The 25,448-nt window shown below is 40.3% G+C and overlaps 1 protein-coding gene across 1 annotated transcript in view; it reads right to left on the bottom strand.

The window, feature by feature from the left end:
- LOC124716668 (cilia- and flagella-associated protein 58-like) overlaps nucleotides 1–25,448 on the bottom strand; it is a 300,831-nt gene that overhangs the window by 161,272 nt on the left and 114,111 nt on the right. The window contains exons 6-9 of the mRNA XM_047243206.1: nucleotides 25,241–25,390; nucleotides 23,010–23,019; nucleotides 22,495–22,671; nucleotides 13,644–13,781 (exon numbers count right to left, since the gene is read on the bottom strand). Of these exons, the coding sequence (XP_047099162.1) occupies nucleotides 13,644–13,781; nucleotides 22,495–22,671; nucleotides 23,010–23,019; nucleotides 25,241–25,390 (475 nt within the window). The remainder of the gene's footprint in view (nucleotides 1–13,643; nucleotides 13,782–22,494; nucleotides 22,672–23,009; nucleotides 23,020–25,240; nucleotides 25,391–25,448) is intronic.

Here is a 25,448-nt window from a genome sequence, read left to right as displayed (position 1 = left end):
CAGATGTTTGATAGTTCACCAAGCGTTGATCACAATCAGGTGAGTGGGGAAGAGGATTTTAGTTGTATGGTGTTGGCCTGTTCTCGGGGACATTTAGGCACCTATAAGACATTAAAGAAAGTGAAGGAATTTCTCACTTGGCCTTGTATGGAGCGAGATATAAGACAGATGGTAGCACAGTGTTGGGAACGCTGTATTGCTAAGCCTAATAATGCATTTGGGCAAGGGTTGTTCAGTTCGGAGCGTGAGGCTTATCCTATGGACAAATTGTACATCGATTATGTGGATCCGTTACCCCAGACTAACCAGGGTAATCAATATATTCTAGGTTTACTTGGCTTATAGCCAGTCAAAGTGTAAATGCTGTCACTACCATTGCTCATTTACTCAACATCTTCAATGTATTGGGACTGCCTAAACAATTGGTTAGCGATAATGTTCCTGCTTTTCGTTTGGCTCAGTTTAGAACGTTTACCTTCAAGAACGGGATACAGCATATTACCACAACTCTATATTACCCTCAGGGATCTTTTGCGGAAAGGGTGAACCACAATTTGAAATCCGCTCTTATTATTTACCATCACGATTCTCCTAGGAAGTGGGATTCAAATCTCTGGTGGATTAGTTTCACCTTTAACATGAATCCATCAAGGCAACCCCTGCTCCTCTGATGTTTACTTTTCTTGTTAATTCTCCCCTTACTAATTTGTGGAAGATTCAAGACCTAATTCCGGCAGTTATTACTCCCCAGCTTATTAAGGAGAGCTGGGGTAGGCCCAGATGTAATATTCTCGGAGCTCGTAACAGACAAGCCATTCGTTATAACAGGGGTTGGCATCAGTTTCAGGGCAAGCTTGGTGATCAAGTTTATATTCGTAATTACTGCGGGGGGGGGGGGGGGGGGGGGGAGGGGGGGGGGGTTGGGGGGGGGGGGCAGATGCACGAGTCAACAGGCTGGGAAAATTGACTCCTCGTTTTATTGGGCCGTGTACCATTGAGAGACGATTGGGTCCAGTGAATCTCTTCGTTCGGGACAATCAAGCGGGAAAGCAGTATCGAGTTCATCTGAGAAGATGTGAACTCCAGTGACAGAGCGTGTTGTCACGTGACCATGGCATGTTAGGTACACTGGCGACGCATGCGCAGTCGGATGTGTGGATCCTTGCCATCGGAGGTTGTGTACTGCCTGTTTGAGCATAATTGCAAGTTAAGTTCGTGGAAGGTTTAATCATTAAGTAATAATTTTGTGTAACCAGCGTCTCTTCTGCCTTTTGGCCTCCGGCGACTGGGTTTCCTGTCCCTGGCACCGGTGTAAATGAAGACAGTGATCTTTCCTCCTCCTCTTGTTACTGTCCGATGGGAGGTGTAGTTTTGGCAGTTTAATTGTTTCGCTATTCTGTCACGGGTTATGAGTAAATTCATGCTTCTTGTTGGTTGATCATGTGGTCACTCATTCAGGACTGAGTGGTGTAATGTTTTCTTGCACAAGGTTACCTGTCAGCAAGTTAAGCCATCTTATAACAAGATTTTGCTGGCTAAAAGTCGGTGCAGTGACCAGCCTGAGAGTGGAAACTGTGTTTACGGGAGTATTTAAATTGGTCAGTATTCTGTCTAGCCTGAGCATCCCTGAGTGGGTGATTTGTGGCCGTGTTACACGGGTCCGTCATATCTGTTATGTTCTAATGATATTCCAGGACACTTATGTTTAAAAAATTTTTAAATTCCTCCAAGTTTGTAAATTCCTATTATTGCCATTAATTGTGTGTTTGCTGAGACCTGTTTAATTTTTTTAATGGTGGTGTTGATAGCTTCACTACCTCACCGTACCTTATTAACAAAGTTCCGTATTTACTTTAGTAGCCTGCTTACTAATTTTCTTTAAATTTTTTAAAATTGTTGTGATGCTATAAATTACTTTGATTGGCGTTAGCAGTGTGTTTTAAGGGTAGTTTATTGCTGTACTGCTAGCTTCTGTGTTTTTTAAAAAAAATTTTAACTGTTGTGTTGTTATAAATTACTTGATTGCCATTAGCGATGTGTTTTAAAAGGTTGTTTATTGCCGAACTGCTAGCTTCTGTGTTTTTCTTTAAAAAACTTTTTTTTTAAATTGTTGTATTGCTATAAATTACTTGATTGCAATTAGCGGCGTGTTTAAAAGGCTGTTTATTGCTGTACTGCTAGTTTCTGTAAGATACGAATAAAACATTTGTGAAAATCTCAACTCGACAGTAAACTACTAGAAATTTGGCCCTGTTTCCCAACTTGTGGTGTGGCTTGTAGTAACCATAACCACTGTGTGTGTCAGGTATCAAAAGCCTTCTGGAAATCTAGGAATACGGAATTGATATGAGATCCCTTGTCGACAGCACTCATTACTTCATGGGAATAAAGAGCTAGCTGTGTTGCACAAGAACAATATTTTCTGAATCCATGTTGGTTATGTATCAATAAGTCATTTTCTTCAAGGTGATTCATAATGTTCGAGTACAGTATATGCTCCAAAATCCTACTGCAAATTGAGGTCAGTGATACGGGTCTAAAATTCAATGGGTTAACTCCTATTTCCTTTCTTGAATATTGGTGTGACCTGTGCTACTTTCCAGTCTTTAGCAGACCTTTCATCAAGCGAGCGGTTGTATATGATTGCTAAGAAAGGCACTATTGTGTCTGCATTAATCTGAGAGGAACCTGATTGGTATACCATCTGGACCGGAAGACTTGCCTTTCTTAAGTGATTTGCGTTGTTTTGCAACACCTAAGATATTTACTTTTACGTCACTCATGCTAGCAGCTGTTCTGGTTTCAAATGCTGGAATATTTACTTTGTCTTCTTTCGTGAAGGAATTATGGAAAACTGTATTTAGTAACTGCACTTTAGTTGCGCCATCATCGGTAATATTTCCATCGCTATCGTACAGCGACAGTATTGACTGTTTTTGCCACTGGCGTCATACACTTGGTGATCGTTTTCTTGAGCCTGCAATGTGCAGAGTCGAGCTAACTGCCGAGCTTCCTCAGCTCTGATTAACACCTGGTCGATGTAGTCATCGTCCACATCAACAGGATGTAACGGAAACACAGTGTCCATCGTTGTAGTCGCCTGATGCCCATGCACCAGGAAAAATGGCGTAAATCCTGTGGTGTCTTGTTTGGCGGTGTTGTAAGCAAACGTCACAAAAGGTAGCACCTCATCCCAATTGCTCTGCTCAACACTGATGAACACTGATAGCATGTTGGCCAAGGTCTTATTAAGGTGTTCAGTAAGCCCATTAATTTGTGGATGGCAGGCAGTCGTCATGTGATGAGTAATGTTGCACCAATGGTTTATCTCTGTCACAAGATTCGATTGAAAAACTTTCTCTCTGTCTGTAACTAATGACCTTGGGGCACCGTGTTTTAATCCAATATCTTCCACGATGAATTTGGCTACCTCGGATGCTTCGGCAGTTTTCACAGCTTTTGTAATGGCACAGAATGTCAGATAATCAGTGCAAACAATAATCCATCTATTGCCACTAGCAGACATTGGAAATCGGCCGAAGATTTCAATCCCAACATGATGGAAAGATGTTTCAGATGGTGTAATTGGTATGAGTCAGCCAGGTGGTTTCTGAGGAACTGCCTTTCTCCTCTGGCACTCTGGACAGTGCAACACATAGTGACGGACACTCCTAAATAAACCTGTCCAGAAACATCTCTTGCGGATTCTATCGTATGTCTTAATAAATCCTAAATGTCCAGCCTCAGGTGTGTCATGGAATTTCTGTAGAACATCTAAGCGCATGTGTTTAGGAATCACTGGTAGCCACCTCTTTCCAAATGGATCAAAGTTTTTCTTGCAAAGCAATCCATTAACTACCTTAAATTGTCCTTTCACATCCTCTCACCGATATAAAGCAAGCATAATTTGAGATATCTTGGAGTCCTTCTTCCGCTCAGCAGAGAGATCCTGGAGTGCAGTGAGACAGTTACTATCTTCATTAAATTCTTTATGGTCTTGCACAGTGTTTCTTGAGAGACAGTCAGCATCTTCGTGTTTTCTTCCACCTTTGTACACTATGATAATGTCATACTCTTGAAGACGTAAAGCCCACCTGGCGAGTCATCCTGTTGGATCCTTAAGACCTGTCAACCAACAAAGTGAATGATGGTCTGTAACAATTTGATTGGCCTTCCATAGAGATACTGTCGAAATCTGCACATGGCCCAGATCACAGCAAGACATTCTCTTTCTGTAGTTGACTAGTTTCTCTTGGCTTTTGTAAGTGTCCTAGAAGCATAGGCTATAACCTTCTCTTTTCCATCTGAAATTTGCACCAGAACAAGACCGATCCCATAGCCACTGGCATCTGTGTGTAGTTCTGTAGGTGCTCTCTCATCATACAGACCAAGTACAGGGTCAGTTGTCAGAGCTTTTCACAGTACATTGAAAGAATCTTGTTGAGCACCACCCCAGATAATTTAGCATCGGCTTTTAACAACTCTTGGGGTGGCTTGGCTTTGATACAAAAGTCTTTGGTAAAACGACAGTAATAAGAACACAATCTGAGGAAGCTTCTCACATCTCTAATACTTTTAGGAATAGGAAATTCCGTTATAGATCTCACCTTTTCTGGGTCTGGCTGCACGCCTTCATTTGACACAAGGTGTTTTCTGATTTCTTTTGCTCCAAAGACAGACTTTCTTGGATTAAGTTTCAGTCCACCTTGTTGGAGACACTTAAAAATGGCCCTTAGTCTTTTTATATGTTCATCAAATGTCTCTGAGAACACTATAATGTCATCTAAATAACAAAGACACATCATCCACTTCAGGTGACGTAGAAGATTATCCATCATTCGTTCAAAAGTTGCTGGTGCATTACACAAACCAAATGGCATTCCCTTAAACTCATACAGGCCCTCAGAGGTGATGAATGCAGTTTTCTCATGATCAGCCTCATCTACTTAGATTTGCCAATATCCTGAGTACATGTCCATGGTTGAGTAAAACTTCTCCCCCTTCAGACAATCTAGTGTATCGTCAATTCGTGGAAAGGGGTAAATGTCCTTTTTAGTTATCTTATTAAGCTTCCTGTAATCAACACAAAAGCGCCAACTGCCATCCTTTCTCCTGGCGAGGACCACTGGTGATGACCGTGGGCTCAGCGAAGGCTGAATGATGCCATTCTTCATCATTTTCTCTACCCCATCGTGAATTATTCGACATTCCATTGCTGACACACGGTATGCTCTCTGGCTTATTGGTTGATGGTCTCCAGTGCTAATCCAGTGCCTCACCGTCGATTTGTCTAATTTGCTCTTCCCCTGTGGATTGAAGCATTCAGAGAACTCTTGAAGAATGGCAAGAAACTTCTTCTGTTGTTCCTTAGTGAGATCCGGTGATAGCCAAGCTAGAAGATCTTGTCTCATAGTGGTAATACTAATTTCGCCCACAGACTCAGCATGGGAGGTTTCTATGACACTCAGCTGTTCTGCAATTAGTGGCTCAGCGTTTGCTATGTACATGCGTCTTGGAAGGATCTGTGTTTCTCGGCAACTGTTAACTATCCACAATTCCCTGAACTCATTCTTAAACGAGATGACAGAGGCTGGAATGACCAAGTTATTCTCCAGTGGTATGCTTCTCTTACATTCCACCACAAGATCTATGGGTTGATGCATGGCATGACACATGACACTTACCTTTCTAGTGCTGACTGCAGGAATGATCACTTCATCCAGCACACATACTCTCCACACACTGGGATGTGCATCTTCCTGTCCACAGTATGTCAACTCGTCTAGCATAATCTTCGAGCAACCACAATCTATAATTGCTTGAGAAACTTTGAAAAATTCTCATCTGAGAATGATGTCATGACTATACTCTTGTAAGACAACGAATTCTAAGGGCTGTGTATGGCCACTTACATCCACATGAATAGTACATCTTCCTGTAGGTTTTACATATTCCCCGTTAGCCACATTCAGGAGAGATGTTTTGTTGTCGACAAATACGGTTTTCTGCAACTGACAACGGTACTTCTCCAAAATGACTGAATGTGATGCTCCAGAGTCCACAAGAGCTTGGGCTGGTCAGCCATCCATGAAGATATCGTCGTAGTTTTCTATCATTCTTGTAGTGATCAACAGCAGAGGATTTTTCTCTTTGGTGGCCTCACCTCCAAGAAAGGTCGCACCCTTTATTTTTCCAGGTTGCAGCAGTTAGATGATCAGCTGGGGCTTCTAAACAGCAATGGAGACCTCGATCAGCATGTTGGGGAGCGTCCTCTCCAGCGGCTAGCTTGCTGCGATGGTGACCTACGTCGTCCTGCACCCGTATCTTCTTGTTCACCTTAGTTGTCCCGGGGTTGGCGTCGGCCAAGATCGGCCTGCTATCTTCTGGTGCGGGCATCATCAAATATCCGCCGCCTTTCTCGACAATAGTGCACCACATGTCCCGGTCGTCCGCAGTGGAAACATACTAGTTGGTTATCCTGGGTCCTCCAGACGTCACTCTTCCTTGGTGCCCAAACAGGTTCCTCATGTGGCATTGTAGGAACGTATCTCCACCCGGGTCTCGACTTTTTCACCATTTTAAAGGGAAATGAAGGATGAGAGATTGGGTTCAATGTATGTTCCACTTCCTCCCTTATGATCTCTTGCAGCGTCTTGGTTTTTTGCTCACCATGCAATCCAAGTGCCTTCTGAACTTCCTCTCTCAATATCTGATGAAGAACACTTCTGAAATCAGTTACTTCTTCCATCACAGACATCAATATGATGTTTGGAAGTTGTTCAAACTTCTTGCATATAATTCTTTTTTGATGCATTGTCTTGATATATTGGCACCATTTTATGAAGTCATCTGCTGTCAAAACCTCCTTCAGGAGTAGTGCTTGATACATGTCCTCAGTAACACCCTTCATGAGATGTGCAACCTTATCTTCCACCTTTATTCTAGGATCCACTATTTTACATGGCTCCAACACATCTTGAATGTAGGATGCTGTAGTTTTTCCTGGACGCTGTGCCCTGCACTTTATCTTCAGCCTTGCACTTCTATCATTATGTGTCGCCAAAATACTTGCGCAGTTCCACCTGGAATACTTCCCAGCTTGTGAACTTCTCCTCGTTGTTCTCATACCATTGCTTGGCAGTGCCCTCCATGTAGAAAAATACATTATCCAAACACACCGTGTCATCCCATTTGTTAAATTTGGCTATACGCTCATATACCTTCAGCCTCTTGTTTGGATCTTGGCCATCGTCACCAGAGAATCCGGAAGGATATCTCATGTGGTGGCTGCTGTCATCGTGATGTCCTCTTCTTCTTCTGTCGCCGGTAGATTGCGATCTGTTGAACATGGCTCGAACTCGGGTTTCTTGCCACGTCAACGGCGCCTCTGTCGTGGCCTGATGGGAGCCACTGTGTCGTCAATAATGTGCGCCATCACAAGTTCCAATACCAAGCGTCTCCACCAGAATAATGTCATGTAGAAGAAGGTGTAATTAGATGAATGACGAACACTAACTTCACTTAACAAAGGTTTATTCAGCACCCGCACATACATGAGCACCGAAAGAACTGCCTCCGGCCAGAACACATACCGTATACACAGCTATAGAACATTCCAGTACAATGATTCTTGACATTTGTGGATACTTCTAGAATGTACTCGAACCGAATATAGAAACTAAAATTGTACAGTCCAGATGAGTTTTGAACTCACGACTCTCCACGCAACAGTCTAGTATCACAACCACTACACCACGGTGCTACTCAGCTTCTTCTGTGACAATATACAGCAACTTAAAGTCAAAGACACAGTCATCCTGCTGAGAGCACATCTTTAGTGCATGTAACACTATCTGTGTGAATTTTGTGAATCAATTGTTTTAAAAAGTGCTGTACGGTTCACTCCTGTTTCAACTCTCCTCTTAATGCTTGTCTTGAATGCTTGTTATCTCTCTCATCTGTCTCCGGATGAAAGTTCATGTACTGTATTCAGTAATGAATTAATTACAATATACTGAAAATTGTGTTCTGTTTTATTTCATATGCTCATCTTTAACACTTGTTATCTCCCTCTTTACTCTCTGGATGAGAATGTTATGAACTGCATTTGTTAATGAATTAATTATAATATACTGGAAATTGTATTTGGTTTTATTTAACAGAAGAATAACTAATATGCTGCTCTACTAATTATAAATATTTTGGTTGGTGACACTTTAATCACACACCATTTGCATGCTATTGCTTCTGAATTACTATGTACATAATTCAAGCCTTCAGTCTATAAAATTAACTGAGTCCAATTACTATTACCTTAATGCGAAGCTGACTTTGCTTGTATCAACATTAACAACCACATTGTCATGTGGCACCAAACCCACTATTTTCCAGCTACAGCCATGGCTTTGAGAGTTGTAAACTTATGATGAGAAAAGCACACTTATGCCAATAAAGACAATCTTATATCATATGTTGAGGTTAGCAGCACCATCTATGTGACATGTTCCACCACTCAAACACTGAACTTTGAACAGTCGCATAATTTTCTTTCCACTTTATTTTGTGGAATACATTAGAATATGATCATTCAAACTTCACAAGGCAGGTAAACAATCAAGTCCCCCATATGCACACCGCCCCTAAGGCAACCACCCGAAATGGCTCAACGTACGCACTAACTCTATCGCAAGTAAGGTTCCGGATTTGAGACCCAACTCTTCGCACAGTTTTAACCTGTCAGGGAGTTACAAAATGGCACATAGTCTGGTGCAGAGTGAAATATCTCCCTAGTCTGTGGCTAAGCCATTTTTCTGTGACATCCATTTGTCCTGGAGTGCCAGTCTCATAAGATATGTGGGAGATATTCTGTGAAGTTTCAAAGATAGGAAAGAGGTACCGGCAGGACTAAACCTGGAAGGGCAGGTCATGAGTCATACCTGGATAGTCAGTTATTAAAAGAGTTTCCCCACAAACGACCTATAGTTTTAATCTGCCAGAAAGTTTCAAAAACAGTGCTCATTTCACTTAAGAATGAAAAATTCATTCTGGACACACGCATGGAAACACTAAGCACAATTGTACAGGTCTTCTTGAAAGACTGATTTGTCCTTTCAAACAGTGTACTGAGTTAGTAAACTCCAGTAAAATCCCACCTCCAAATTCTTAAAGAATCTAACTACCATGTATAAAAGTCATCTCCAGAACAGCATATTTTATAATGATATAATCTTGCAGTGACTATATCTGCTGTGTTCCAACATCAATTAGATGAAAAGCAGCAACTTTAAGAGCGTTACAAAAGTATGCTACTCAACAGCACTTACTTCTGTATAATCAGCTACAAAATATGCCTGTTAGCAGACTTAAATCAAGGATATCACCCTACCCAATGCAAGATGTGTCTCTTATACAAGACGTGTGCCAAGATTGGAGGGAGCTTTGGCAAAAGTTTCCTCTAGAAAATTTTTGCCTTATTACTGATCCTACAAAATGTGTAAGTGGATCTGGTCCTCACATGACACTGACAGCTCTGAATAAATTCAGTACAGGACCTGGTAAGTGTGCCACTGTCATGCAAACTACTCAGCACCTGACTAAAGAGTGGTTATTAACAAAATTACCTGGTGGACTTATTGAACTGCATTTGGTGATGCCAATATGTGTGAGACTGGTTAAGAGACCTAGATAACCTGTCTTAAAATTTTTGAGTGTTTGTTTTTATACTGTGTATTTTATGTATAATAACCATTTACTTAAGAAAGTAAAATGACAATGTAAACCATAAACAAAATAATAATAATAATAATACAGTGATATAATTTTGAGGAAACATTCAGTGGTATATGTGGATACCGTTTGCAAAAAGTGTTACAAACAGAACTGGTAGTAAAGTAATAAACAAACATCATGCTGGATGCTGAAATAGTACTGCATGAATAGTGAAAATGTAGTAAGTAGAAAACTTTTTTTCCTTTCATCAATTTGTGGGGAGTGTAGGCAAGGAAAATTTTCATGAAAATTCAAAATGATGTGTAAAGTTTGTTGTAATTTGCTAAGTGCTCACATTTTCAAACACTGGATGAATGTAGTGTAGGTAATTTGTGCACCACGTGTTATGCTGCTTCAAGACACGTAGACCATTTAACTGTAATATGAGGAGGGGTATCCAATACATAAGTTTCCCTATTTTACCAAAAAAACGTTATACACAATTTATCACGTTGAAATAATTGTATTGGCACTGTACAATGCTTGTTACTTTTCTACATAGTCATCAAGCTTGCCAGGCATCTTTGGTAATGTGATACAAGTTTTTCCAAACCAGTGTTGTACCGGGCCGGGTCCTGTGCTTGAACCAGCTGTTCACTGTTGCCGGTGTTTAAGTACTTAGCTCCAAGAAGAACTTTGAGTTGGGGGAACACGTGAAAATCATTCGGGACAAGATCTGGTGAATACGGAGGATGTGAAAACACTTGCCACACGAATCTTCCGAGCTCCATCTGGGTCGACGAGTAGTTTGAGGCCGAGGACTGTCGAGAAGTACAAGAACTTTGTAAGACAAAAGCCCCAGACATTTCCATTTCGTGGCAGGTTGCAGACTCCTCGAGACATTACAGTACCTCTCTGCATTCAATGTGTTGTTGTAAGGCAAGAAATGAAACCAAAACCCTCTGGCAGCTCCAAAAGATGTTCACCATAACTTTCCCTGTGAATGGGCAACATTTTACTTTGTTTGGGGCACTATCACCAGGTTTCTTACACATCGTGCCCTGATGTTTTGGCTCAGGAGTCAAATGATGAATTCTTGTCTCAACCCCAATGACAAGCCACTTGAAGAGCTGATCTCCCTCTCTGATTCATTTCCTGGAACATTCTGGTCGAATCCATCCATTGCTGCTCGCAGTATTACTCACAGAAAACATCTCGCAAAGACTTTGTGACGGTGAAGATCGTCTGTGAGGATCTTTGCGACGGATGAGCAGCCAGTTGTAGCACTGGGTGGTAGACACATCGGGATGTTATCATTGGCAATATGACAATTTTCCTCTACAATATTATAAACTGCAATAATGGCATCATCACCTGTCCCTGTGCGCTATTTATTGTGCACATCTCCACGCCCTTTCACAAACTGCACATGCCAACTTCAAACCATTTGCATGCTCATACAATCTTCCCCAGAGACACGGGTTAACTATCTATGGATATCAACAACTGACAGTTGTTTGGCTGTGAAAAAATGAATGGGAGAGTGCGAACTTACTTATCGGGTGATCCTCGTACTCGACTATCGAATGACACCTTTAACATATGAGGGCTGTCTGGAAACTTCTCTGCCTCGCCCAGAGATTGCAGCACTATTGACATGATATTTCCCCCCCTACATTCATACAAGTGTTAGTAGATGCAATGTAAAATTGCAAGTCATTCCAGCCAGCAGTTGACTGTAAGCAGTCGCTTGAAGCAATTGTGCTGTGCGCGGTGCTGAAAACCGAAAAAAAAAGTGTATTGTGCAGTGATTAAATTATCTGTAAAAGAATGTTTAACAACAACTTAAATTCATTTGTGGTACATAGACCTAAATGACGGCTCTTCACCTTCAATTTCCAGTGCGAATAAATGAGTAGCCGAGTTTAAACAGGGCTGTGAAAGCATCCGAGATGATCCGTGTGGAGGACATCCAAAAAGTGCAAGCACACTGGTCATCATTGACAGAGTGCATGATATGATTTTGGAAGACCAGCATGTAAGGGTGCATGAAATTGCTCATGCTCTAAAGATATCACAGGAATGTGTTGGTCACATCTTGCACCAGGAACTGAACATGAGAAAGTTAAGTGCAAGATGGATGCTGCATGGGCTCATTACAGATCACAAATGCATTCACATGACACTTTCCAAAAAGTGGACAGTGCATTTTAAGAAAAACAGAACTGATTTTCTGCATCGATATGCGAGAGTGGACAAAACATGGATTACCACTACACACCTGAATCCCAACAGCAGACTATGCAGCACATAGAAGCCATTTCTTCAGATCTATAGAAAATAAGGATGGCGTTGTAGACGGGAAAGATGATGGCCTCGGTGTTTTGGGATGTGAAAGAAATTTTGTTCATTCAGTCTCTCAAAAAACGCTGGAGAATACTTCCATCAGCTTCTAATGAAACTGGATGCAAACATTCATGAAAGCAGGCATGGCTTAAATAAGAAAAAATCAGCTTTCATCAGGGCAGTGAACAAAAGTGTCTTGGAAATGAGGAAATTGAGGGATGTGCACTATGAAGTGCTGGAACAAGCACCCTATTTCCCCATATTTGGCTCCCTTGGACTTTCATCTATTCTCAAATCTGAAGAAATTCCACACTGTAAGGTACTTTTCATCCAATCTAAAAGGCATTGCGGTTGTAGATGGTTACTTTGCAGCACATCCAGAGGAACACTATGGAGAGGAGATAGTGGCACTGGAACAATACTGGATGAAATTTATTGATATTAGAGGAACTTACATTAAAGAAAAAAAACTTCTTTGAAAAATTACATTCTTGTTTTCACTATCAGGGTAAGAACTTTTCTGACCACCCTCAAGATGATTATAGCTCTTAATGAGTAGATTATTTTTAAATTTGTTTAATAACTGCATGAAATATTGAAAATCAAATTTTTGTTGCCCCTGGAAGCCCTTAGTTCCACTTGAACTGTAGTTGTCCCTGAATGTGGTCAACTATAAGACAGTCCCCTAAAGAAAAATAGAGAAACTGATAGTATCAGATTACAAGATTAATTTACAATGATACAAAATTTATTAATGGCACATTTCTCTTGTTTTGAGAGTATGTGGTACCAACTTCATGCAGTTTTAATCATTTCATTTACAGCTATCTACCAGTGCCCCTCAGAAATATAACATTTGTGTGTCATATTTTTAGAGGCAGTAATTTTTCAATTTCCACTGGTGTATAAATGTTTTCTGTGTACAAACAAAATATATTACATCAATAATGGCATTACCCAAGTATGTGACAATATTTGTTACGACCAGGAAAAATAAATTAGGGCACCACCGGGAGAAAGAAATACCAGGGAGATGGCACTGGCCACAGTGTCACACGGTTACTGATATGAAATGTGTCCTCTTTGTCATTGTAATAGTTACGTTTTTTACAATAAACAGAAATTCCATGGAAAGGTGTAAAATAGTACAACAAATAACTGTGGCTGGCTAATCACTGGACTATAAAATGTTTGTGCCAACCATTCTGCAACACACTAAAATCTCCGGCTGGAGGCTTGCTTAATGTTAAAATGTGGCATTCTTTGATTTGCACATCACAGGTATCACAGACTGTGGAGCCTCAAGCCAATGAAAAAAGCCATAGATTAATGGACAGTATACTATTCTGAGGTGCGTCAGCATAATTCCATTCTGTGGGAAAGACTGGTAGGAGCCGTGCCGCGGCCAACAAGCTGGGTTCACCACCTGCAGCATTTACTTAGCCTACAGCAACATAAAATGTTCTATTTAGAGTTATTTAGACTTCAATTGTTAAAGGAAACCCAAAAATGTTCGAAGTTACAGAATATATAACAACCCGAGAATCTTAGTACATGTTACTGTTTACAATTTGCTTTATACAACTAACCTTTATTTCAGTGGTCTTCTCTAGATTTTCAGCTGTCAGTTTAGCAGATAATATTTGCTGGTGTTCATAATCGAGCGTTGTCTTTTGCAGCTGCGAATTCAGAGATTCGACTTGCTTTGTTAGATTCTCTACTTTAATCTGAAACAAAAAATATTCAGTTATACAATTTCACCATAATGAATAAAATTATTTTATGTGTGAGAGAAACAAAAATATGTAACAATTAGTGAAGAGGAAGACAGGTAAATGAGATGGGAGGTGTGATACTGTGGCAAGAATTTGACAGAATCTGCCATGTCTACAATATATTCTGGAAAATTGTCTTTAACCAAGCTGGGTTCACAACAAATAATAAACTGATCCGCAGTTTAAAGTGCTACACAATATCATTTGTATAGTCTGATAGAGCACTGAAAGACATTAGTCTAAACCAGGCATCTAGAATGGATGGTATTCCTTCAGAATTATTAAAATCTTTAGAAAAGCTAGCCATGACAAAAGTACTCTGCCATGAAAGTGCCAAAATACCCTAATACTTAAAGATGAAGGTAATAATCCCAAATTCTAAAAACAGTAGATGGTGATAGATTTAAATATTACCCAGCTATAAGTAATGATTGCAAAATACTGACAGGAATTATTTACAGAGGAATGGAAAGACTGCTAGAAACTGACCTCAGAAAAAATCATTTTGGATTCTGGATTCTGTGAGACAATACTGACACTATAACTTAACTGGAGAAGATATGACTGAATAAAGACAAACTTCCATTTATAGCATATTTAGATTTAGAGAAATCATTAACTGTGTAGGCTTCCATGTCCAGAATCAGTTAACATAAATGTTTACTGAGTATGGCACTGTGTCATAACATCACAAACTGTACTGTAGAAACTAATGTTTCACCCATGGTACAGGGGCTTTCTTCTGGATCTACTGGGATAAATCTTTTAACATTCTAAACTGGAATAATCTCTTTGAAATTCTAAAGGTAACACAGATAGATTATAGGGAGCAAACGGTTGTCCACAACTTTTATAAAGACTAGACTGCAGTTATAAAGGTCAAAGGGCATGACAGGAAAGCAGTAGCTGAAAAGGGAGTGAGACAGAGATGTAGCCTATCCTAAGTGTTATTCAATCTTTATATTGAACAAACATTAATGGAAAACTGTGAGTATGCAAAAGAGAATTAAAGTTCTGAGAGAAGAAATAAAAACTTTGAAGTTTACCGATGACATTGTAATTATGTTAGAGACGGTAAAGAACTTGGAAGATCACTTGAACAAAATGAAAAGCATCTTGAAATGAGGTTATAATGCGAATATAAAAAACAAACATGCAAGGATACTTGAGTAGATTCAAGTTAAATCACATGCTATTGAGGTGATTTGCTCAGGAAATGAAACACTAAAAGTTGCAGATAAGTTTTGCTATCTGAGTAGTAAAACAACTTGACAGCAGAAGTAGAGAGGATGTAAAATCCAGACCAGTATTTAAAAAAAAGCTTTCCTGAAAATGAAATATACTTTATCATCTTCTTCTTCTTCTTCTTCTTCTTCTTCTTCTTCTTCTTCTTCTTGTTTCAAATGGGTCTACTTTGGACCACACTTGTTCAATTGTTGGGCTTTGATCTTTGCCCAGTACTGTCACATCCCCTGTCAGTGTAACTCCCTTTCTTCTGACCAGGGGATACCTTTTCTTTGGGGCCTTTCCTGAAATCCTCAGACTTCCTTCAGGATGTGTCTCACAGAATGTCTGTTCTGGATATTAGTTATTCCCAGTACTTTAATGTCCTTCCAAGTTTCTGTCAATCAAGTGGTGCGAACCTTCTTGTTTTGCCAGAAGGTGAACAGATGGTTGGTCAATCTATTTGGAGGCAATCTTGCAACATGGCTACAGAAAGCTACCCTTCTTTTTCTTGCACAGTCAGAGAGCCTCTCGATATGTTCATAGAGCTCCAAGTTATGCCACCTCCTGAATTCCCCAGCTTCTTCTGCCAGGCCTAGGATCTTCCTGAGGATTCTCCTCTCTCTGACTTCCAATTTCTCCATCAGACTTCTCCGGTTCATAGAAAGAAATTCCACAGCATACAGGGCTTCTCGTCATATGACTGATGTGTAGTGCTTAAGTTTCAGGTTGCGTGACAGGCATTTCTTGTTGTACGTGTTTATAGCTAGTCAATAGGCTAGTTCCAACTCGTTGACTCCCATGAATAATGATGTTTTTTCTGGTAAGTTGGGTTCAATTAAATACTTAAATTTCTCAGTCCTTTTGATCTTTCCCTGGTCTAGTAACATCTCTTTGTTAGCCTCTTTGATGTCGGTGAAGAACTCTGTTTTCTCCAGCGACACTTGAAGACCCACTTTGGCTGCCTGTTTTCTGAGGCAGTTTATCTGCATTATTGCCATTTCAAGAGAATCGGCAGTCAGTGCCATGTTGTCTGCAAAAGCCAGGCAATCTACAATCAGACCTTCATTCTTACGGCCCAGGTAGACACCATTCTGGACACCCAAACTGGTCAGTTCTTTGCGCCATCCTCTCACAACCTTTTCGAGGACACAGTTGAAGAGAAGAGGTGAAAGTCCATCCCCTCGTCTCACTCCAGTTTTTATCTCGAAGCTTTTTGAGACCTCACCTCTAAATTTGCCTTCGAATATGTGTTTGTCAAGGTTGCTAGAATTAGTCTGTGGGTTTTGTTGTCTAGTCCTAATTCCTGGAGTATTTTGTTATGCATTTCTCTATCAACAGAGTCGTAGGCCTTCTTGAAATCAACAAAGACGACACGCAATTTGCGGTTTCGCATCTTGGAGTATGCCAGTACCGTTTTAAGGTTGAAGATCTGTTCAGCACACTTTATCATCTAATATACACTGCCAGTTTGAAAAGTGAAACACCAAGACTGGGAGGTGTGAAATTTATTCCACTGTTTAGGGATATGACACTACACAAATGATTAAGATTACAGACCTGTATAGGCACTGCAACTGTGGAAATTCAGTACAGAGTAGCATGGCCATGTGCTGCAATCAGAGCTGCTAGATGGAATCAAAGAGTGCCTGAATATGCTGCTGGGGAATACTCTGCCACACATTTTGTAGGTACTGCCATAAACAACAACTGTAGATTACAGGAGGACCTGAATGAAAAAGTTGCTGACCCACTATATCCTGGACACGTTCGACAGGTGACACATCAGGTGAATGGGTGGGCAAGGTAAGCAATAGTGTCCCTCGTTCTCCGAAGAAGGCTCGCACATTGCTTGCGACTTGTGACCGGGTGTTGAACTGCTGAAATATGGCATGTAGAACAGCCTGCAGGTGAGACAGTATTTCAGGCTTTAAAACTTCCCAGATATAGCAGTAGCTGTTCTGATTGCCCTCCAAATGTAGAAGTGATATCGCACGTTACAGGCAATCGCACACCAAATCGTCACACTCAAGAGTTCGTCAGCTACGTCACTCGACAATGCAGTCTGCTCGATTGCATTCACCACGGCATCATAAAACAGGTATGCTGCCATCACTGTATGACAATTTGAAATGAGACTCACCTGAAAGAAAGGGTTTTTTTCCACTCAGCACACGAGTGTCCAGAGTTCGTGTGCCCATTGCAGTCTGCTGTGTCGGTGGGTCCTAGTCAATAGAAGCCTTTGCAATAGCACACGTCCCTCCAGCCCAGTTCGCAGAGGACGGTGCCGAACTGTTGATGCAAAAATGTCCACACACATCGCAGTGCTCCGACATCGTACCAACACTGTGGACAAAACTGTTCTATCCATTACAGCCTAGCAGGAAAGGTGGCAGTCATCTCACATTGTTGTCACACAGTGTCATGCAGTACGCTGTCCACACTGTGTATGGCCCTCTTCTCTCTACAGGTTCCACATATGCCTCATTGCTGAAACAGTGTTCCCTGTGTGAGCTGCAATATCACAGAATGACAAAACCGCCTCTCGGAGACCAATCATTCTGCTCCGTTCGAATGCACTCATGTGCTGACATTCCACCCTGTGATGTCACTGAGGCATACTGACATTGGATTAACTGTTTCCACTTCGAACAATGGCTCTACACTGACTGAGCATTGCATCTGGTCTCGCCAAAGAGGGTGCTGTTGGGCTTATGTGCACACTAGCTCTTCGTCATTTAAATAACTAATTACGGTTCCATTGTTCCACACATCATCTTATGTGGTGTGTTGCAGACCATCACTTCTGAGTGTTTCACTTTTTACAAACAGTAGTGTAAATCTAAATGTTTGGAATATTTCCTGAAAGTATTTGTCTGGAATGTAGCCTTGCACAAAAGTGAAACAGATGATAACCAGTACAGGGAAGAAGACAGTATGGCTGATAAAACTGTAGAGGAAGACAAAGCCCTGACTACAAATCAATGTTGGTTTTGGATTTACATAGAGGCTTGCACAGGACAGTCTAGCATGGAAAGCTGTGTCAAATCTGTCTTCAGACTGAAAACCACAACAACAATAATTTAAAATTTTGATTTGGGAGTAAAGGAAAGCACTATGTTACATAAACCCTGTCATGGACGAAAACATGGATGTGGAACTATCAACAGACAGTAACACCAACTGCATGCAGGTTCTATGAAGCGCTAATCTACTAACCCCAATTATTGCACAAATATGTTCATATGTAAAATGATCGATATGCAGAGCATACAATAGCTTTTTCCATCATAGCTTAGTGAAGGATCTTGCCAAGAACCCAGAAATTTCTGTTTCTACATAAAACTACTAAATTCATCAAAGACTACTGTCCACTCACTCATTGACCACTCTGGTGTAGCAACAGAAGACAGCAATACGAGAGCTCAGTTCTTAAATTTCGAGTTTAAAACGTCATTCACACAGAAGGATTGTCCAGATATATCATTTTTGACTGTTGCACAGACTCGGATGTGGAGAACATTGGAATACACAATCCTGGCACTGAGAAGCGACTGCACGAGTTGAAAACAAACGAGTCCTCAAGTCTGGATGGAATTTGGATTTGTAGCGAGTACTCTGTACTACAGGTCCATTATCGAGCTTACATCTATTGCAAATCGCTTACTCGGTGCAAACCCTGAGTGACTGGAAAAAAGTGCAGTTGACTCCTGTGCATAAGAAGGGTAAGTGAACAGACCCTCAAAATTACAGACCCATATCATTAACATCAGTTTGCTGCAGAATCATTAAACATATTCTCATTTTGAATGGAATAAAGCTCCTCGAGATAAAAAAAACATCAGACCATGGATCAGCACTTGTGAAAACTCAGCTTGCCCTTTTCTCATATGCTGTCCTCTGATAGGTGAAGGGGAACAGGCACATTCTGTACTCCTAGGTGTCCAAAATATGTTTGACACTGTGCTCTACTGTGGATTGTTAACAAAGTACGAGCCCACGCTACAGTTTCCCAGATACATAAAAGACTATTTAAATTATAGGACCCAGTACACTGTCTTCAACAGTGAGTGTCTGTCAGAGCCGAGGGTATCATCAGAAGTGCCGTAAAGAACTGTGACAAGATTCCAAATGATTTGATGGATTGGGTGAGCAACAATCTGTGGCTATTTGCTGATGATGCTGTAGTATACGGAAAAGTATCATTGCTGAGTGACCGTAGAGAGATACAGCATGACTTTGACAGAATTTCTATTTGGTGTGATGAATGGCACCGAGCTCTAAACATAGAAAAATGTAACTTAATGCAATCCTCTACTGTTCAAATACAATATTAGGGGTGTGCAGGTTCACAAAGACATGTTGACTAAATACCTACAATATGTGATAAAAAGTATCCAGACACCCCCAAAAACATACATTTTTATGTTAGGTGCAGTGTGCTACCACCCACTGACAGATACTCCATATCAGCGACCTGTCTGTGTATGTGTGGATGGATATGTGTGTGTGTGCGAGTGTATACCTGTCCTTTTTTCTCCCTAAGGTAAGTCTTTCCGCTCCCAGGATTGGGATGACTCCTTACCCTCTCCCTTAAACCCACATCCTTTCGTCTTTCCCTCTCCTTCCCTCTTTCCTGATGAAGCAACCATTGGTTGCGAAAGCTAGAATTTTGTGTGTATGTTTGTGTGTCTATCGACCTGCCAGCACTTTCATTTGGTAAGTCACATCATCTTTATTTTTCCCACGTGGAATGTTTCCCTAAGATGATGTGACTTACCAAACGAAAGCGCTGGCACGTCGACAGACACACAAACAAACACAAACATACACACAAAATTCCAGCCCACGCAACCAACGGCCGCCCCGCCAGGAAAGAGGGAAGGAGAGCGAAAGACGAAAGGACCCGGGTTCCAAGGGAGAGGGCAAGGAGTCACTCCAATCCCGGGAGCGGAAAGACCCACCCTAGGGGCATGAAAGGGAAGCAGTGATTGGGAAGGGAGCGAGACAGGGTTGTAGCCTATCCCCAATGTTATTCAATCTGTGTATTGAGCAAGCAGTAAAGGAAACAAAAGAAAAATTCGGAGTAGGAATTAAAATCCATGGAGAAGAAATACAAACTTTGAGGTTTTCCAATGACATTGTGATTCTGTCAGAGACAGTAAAGGACCTGGAAGAGCAGCTGAATGGAATGGACAGTGTCTTGAAAGGAGGATATAAGATGAACATCAATAAAAGCAAAACGAGGATAATTTAATGTAGTCGAATTAATTTGGGTGATGCTGCGGGAATTAGATTAGGAAATGAGACGCTTAAAGTAGTAAATGATAACTGATGATGGTCAAAGTAGAGAGGATATAAAATGTAGACTGGCAATGGCAAGGAAAGCATTTGTGAAGAAGAAGAATTTGTTAACACCAAGTATAGATTTAAGTGGCAGGAAGTCGTTTCTGAAAGTATTTGTATGGAGTGAAGCCATGTATGGAAGTGAAACATGGACGATAAATAGTTTGGACAAGAAGAGAATAGAAGCTTTTGAAATGTGGTGCTGCAAAAGAATGCTGAAGATTAGATGGGTGGATCACATAACTAATGAGGAGGTACTGAATAGAATTGGGGGGAAGGGAAATTTGTGGCACAACTTGACTAGAAGAAGGGGTCGGTGGGTAGGACACGTTCAGAAACAACAAGGGATCACCAATTTATTATTTCAGGGCAGCGTGGAACGTATAAATTGTAGAGGGAGACCAACAGATGAATACACTAAGCAGATTCAGAAGAATGAAGGTTGCAGTAGGTACTGGGAGGTGAAACAGCTTGCACAGGATAGAGTAGCATGAAGAGCTGCATCAAACCAGTCTCTGGACGAAGACCACAACAACAACATATTGCAAAAACCAGATTTTTTTTGTATTTCACTGTCTTTGTCTTTTATATCAGTGATTTGTTGATAATATGCATGTTTGGGGCACGGAATATCCACACAAGCTTCTGGAACACATCCACGATTCACCTAAAGTTAAAATCTTTTACGCCATGTCCTCTTCAAAAGTTAATGGACCATTTTTCTTTGTGGAGAAAACTGGACATAACACAGCAACGGCTTATTCCACAAAGACAGTGGAGACTTCATTTTGTAATAAGATGCTACTCCACCATACTTTCTTTCAGATATTCATGATTACTTCAATGGTGAAGTGTCTCAGCACTGTATTGGACACGCATCCCATAGTGATTCTTCTCTTCTCCACTGTCCCCCATGGTGATGTGACATTAACTCCATGTGATTTCATCTTATGGGGTTATGTCAAAGATCATGTGTTTCTGCTTCCACTGCCTGTTAATTTGGAAAAGTTGCAAGGAAGGATAATTAATGCATTCACTGATATCGACTCTGATATGTTGGGATGTGTATGTTAAGAGTTCAACTGTCGTACTGACATTTTCACCTCACTAATGGTGCTCATATTCAGCACCTGTAATGTGAATTAAAAACTTGGAGAGATACTCTGTCCACTGATGTGTGTCTAATTTCTGCATGTCTTGCAGTTTTCATGTAGTTATCTGCTCAAACCCCATAGGTAATTAGGAACAACCCTGTATTTTCAATTTCATGAGGCTAACATTCTGATTCCCCGTTCTCCTTGAATCTCAGACCACAAATGCTTGAAAATAAGCAGATGGTACAAAACCTTTCTTGAGCAGTTCATATTCCAAATTTGAGAAAATCCAAGAAATTGTGGAAAAATAGAAGAAACTTATTGAAATTGTGGTGTCACCGCCAGACACCACACTTGCTAGGTGGTAGCCTTTAAATCGGCCGTGGTCCGTTAATATACGTCGGACCCGCGTGTCGCCACTATCAGTGATTGCAGACCGAGTGCCGCCACACGGCAGGTCTAGAGAGGCTTCCTAGCACTCGCCCCAGTTGTACGGACGACTTTGCTAGCGATGGTTCACTGACAAAATACGCTCTCATTTGCCGAGACGATAGTTAGAATAGTCTTCAGCTACGTCATTTGCTATGACCTAGCAAGGCGTCATTATCAGTTGCTATTGATCTTGTGATTCATGTACCGTCAGACCGACACTCATCATTAATGGATTAAAGTTAAGTATTCCACCAGCTATGTCCGTTTTTTCTAAAGTCTAATTTCCTTGTCCTGTTCCAGACCTCACGCCAGCCTGCGTGAGCTAAAACACGTGCCTTTCGGCTTCCTCTATGAACACTGTGTTGGCTCTCCTGCCAACACACAACAGAAATAACCAGAGATAAACAAATGATGAACAAAGTGATAAAACAGCAACAATGAAGATAAAGAAGTATTTGTGGGTCCAGAAAAAGGAAGCTGGAGTGGGGACAAGACATTTTAGTCTAATCCATGAAATGAAGAAAAAGGCGAACACTACATAAGATGGATTAATCACAGCATTTCAGTACCTTCTCTTCACATAAGGTTATCTGAAGTTTCTCCTCGCGATTCTGTGTTTGTTTCAGGTTTAAAGACAAGGCTGAATTCTCCTTCTCCTTGGATTCCACTTCTGCTTTCATATCTTTCAGATCTTGTTCCATGCGGTCTCGGATTCTCTGTTGCTTGCTCGCTTCTGACACATGGCCCTGTACATGAAGAAAAGAAAAAGGTTTTGAAAAAATAATTTTGATCAATTTACAGAAAATTATTTAAAACTCAATCATTGTTGCACAATGTTTCTATGCTAGTGTCTTCCATACACAAGTTTTGCAACCAGATATTGGCAAGAAACAATATTTGAAGGGTACTGGGAAATATAATGGTAACCCACATTAGATGAGTGGAGATATTCAACTGGAAAAGTTTAAAAAAGTATTTCATACATAAGATATTAATATTTTATTATTTGTGCTACAAACTTTGAGTTAATAATCTTCAGAATGCTATCTTTTCCTAGCTGTGGCGAACATATTACGTGGCATACCATTGTTTTCCTGCAACAAACACAGGACAGCTGAAAATCCTCACATTTCATCTGCAGATGCACCTATATACTCATCCTCATTTGTAAATATCTTCTTGGTTTTTATTGCTTTGTAGAATTTGTGATAAATAGATGGTATCCAGTTCAGTACAGATATGAGGTCTTGTTTCTTCTTTGAGTCAATTGTAACTGACCCAGAACACTTCTTTTGAAGACTTGTTCCTTCTAACAGTAGGGCAACCTCATTTGGGTTAACTGACCTTCTGTCAGTCTTCCCCATGAAATGTATTTGATACGAACAATATTCCTGGCGCATCTGCACCGAGAAGGAGCTCTACAGCATCTCGCAATAATACCTTATGCCCTTCTATTGAGGTATTCTTTTGACTAAATGTAGGTCTCATGTCAGTGATGCATACAAAATCTTCTGACAACATAACATGGACACAAAATGGTCGTGTTTGGCCACACTTAAGTTGTCCACACAGTCTTGAGGGGCACACACAAACTGCACATGTCGGCATACATACTGCTCCACAACAGCAAAATCTCTATCACTTGGCAACATGAAATGTCCAGAAAGTGAGAAGTGGTGCTCGATGTTGGAAAATCTTCCTTTTGCTATAAGCAGCATCCAAACAAACACAATGTTCCAGTTTTTGTTTTGCCCAGAGCAGTTGTCTTAAATTGCAATCAAAATTATTCCCTCACATACTGTGATCAAAATACTACAGCAAGCAGCTGCCTATTTGCTCTCAACCCCTTGATGCTACCATTTCATCCAAAAGAAAGAATGACCTGGTGACGAATTACAGGGATAAATGCTGAATCTTACAGAACATTGGACCTGTAGAGAGTTCAGAAGTGGGCAATGCCTGTTGTAGATCAGAAGTTATTAAATTGTTGTCTTTATCAAAAACTGCCTTCTCTGTTTGCAGTTTTATATTATCTTGACCTGCCTGGGCTTTTCTGAGATGTAACTCCTTCTGTATATTTATTTCTCTTCATCTTTCCAGGTCGTTTTTTCCTTCTATCAGTTGAATTTCATTTGGATCACCTGTTGGGGAAGTATCTGATATTGGCGGTTTGAATGAAATATTGTAATCTTGAATAAAAATGCGATGATACTTATCAAAATATACAGTCTTCGCTTTGATATCAGAGTAGTATTCATCTTTATAATGGTTGTAGCAACTTTGTATGGAATATTCCATCGACATATAGAATTTTTCACCATTATCTTTTCTACTGTAGTGACTTTTGTATTTTGGAATACCTTCTATATGTTTTTTGACTAATTGCGCATCTTCCTCTGAATAGGCATGTGGTCTATTCTTGTGTTTGCCTCTTCTATCTTCTGGTGGAGTAGTAGCCACTGTTCACATTTTGGATTGCATGTTTTCTACTCTACCTCTGTTGTGCGGCAAACCATGTATGCTTAAAAATGCAACTTTACAGACATCAGTGCTTCTGTCATCTTTTACAACATTGTATCGTACAGTGTTGTTACGCCTGCTAATTTCATTGCCCGTATATCTTCTTTTTATGGATTCCAGCTGCTTGGAACCAAACAAATAAGCATTTTGTCTATTGAAGTCCCCAGTGTTCCAGAATGGCTTGTTTATAAGCTGTATAAGTTTCTCCCTGATCCATTCAAAACACTTTTTAGAATACCTTCTTTTGTAGTACATTCAAGTTCACTATTCCTTGTAAGTTTCTTCTGTTGTTGTTTGTTCACTAGGTCTTTTTTTCTTTTTCTCGATGTTTTCATTGTGACGTCTTTATTCTCAGGTTCAGTTCTGTTATGATTCTCTTCACTCCACTAAAAAAAAAATTTGTATGGATAGTATAATATTAAAAAGTGCTGTTAACCAATAAAATGGTAATCTCATCAATGTTATGATGAATAAAATGATAACCCACAAATACAAGAATATTTCTTTTTGTAAACATCCCATGATTTACAGATGACAATGTAGTTGCAGTAAAAGATGTGTTAACTCTATCTTCGTATCAATATCTTGTAAAAAAAGTTGAATATGGAAATAAAATACATAACCTAACTAGCACAGATGACAATACAGTTGCAGTAAAAGATGTGTTAACTCTATCTTTGTATCAAGATCTTGTAAAAAAAGTTGAATATGGAAATAAAATACATAACCTAACTAGCTAGCATGAAGATAATGGTAACCAGCAAATAACAACATTATGTGGAAAACAAAACTTACTTGATTGCAGTAGAATTAATATAAGTAGAATCTTCCATCTCCTCATTTAAATCGAAATCTGGATCATTAATGTCATCATCAAAACAGTCAGAATCACTGGAATCACCACATGTGGGTTCCCACAGAAACAAATCAACATTGTGCTGCCATCTGTCATCGATAAGATGAACTTGTTACACCACCTAGCATAGATCAGGATTACCATTGT

This window comes from Schistocerca piceifrons, chromosome 9 (genome assembly GCF_021461385.2).
Source record: "Schistocerca piceifrons isolate TAMUIC-IGC-003096 chromosome 9, iqSchPice1.1, whole genome shotgun sequence".
NCBI lineage: Eukaryota > Metazoa > Arthropoda > Insecta > Orthoptera > Acrididae > Schistocerca > Schistocerca piceifrons.
Note: the sequence above shows the minus strand (reverse complement) of the source record. Positions and strands in the feature narration are given on the sequence as shown.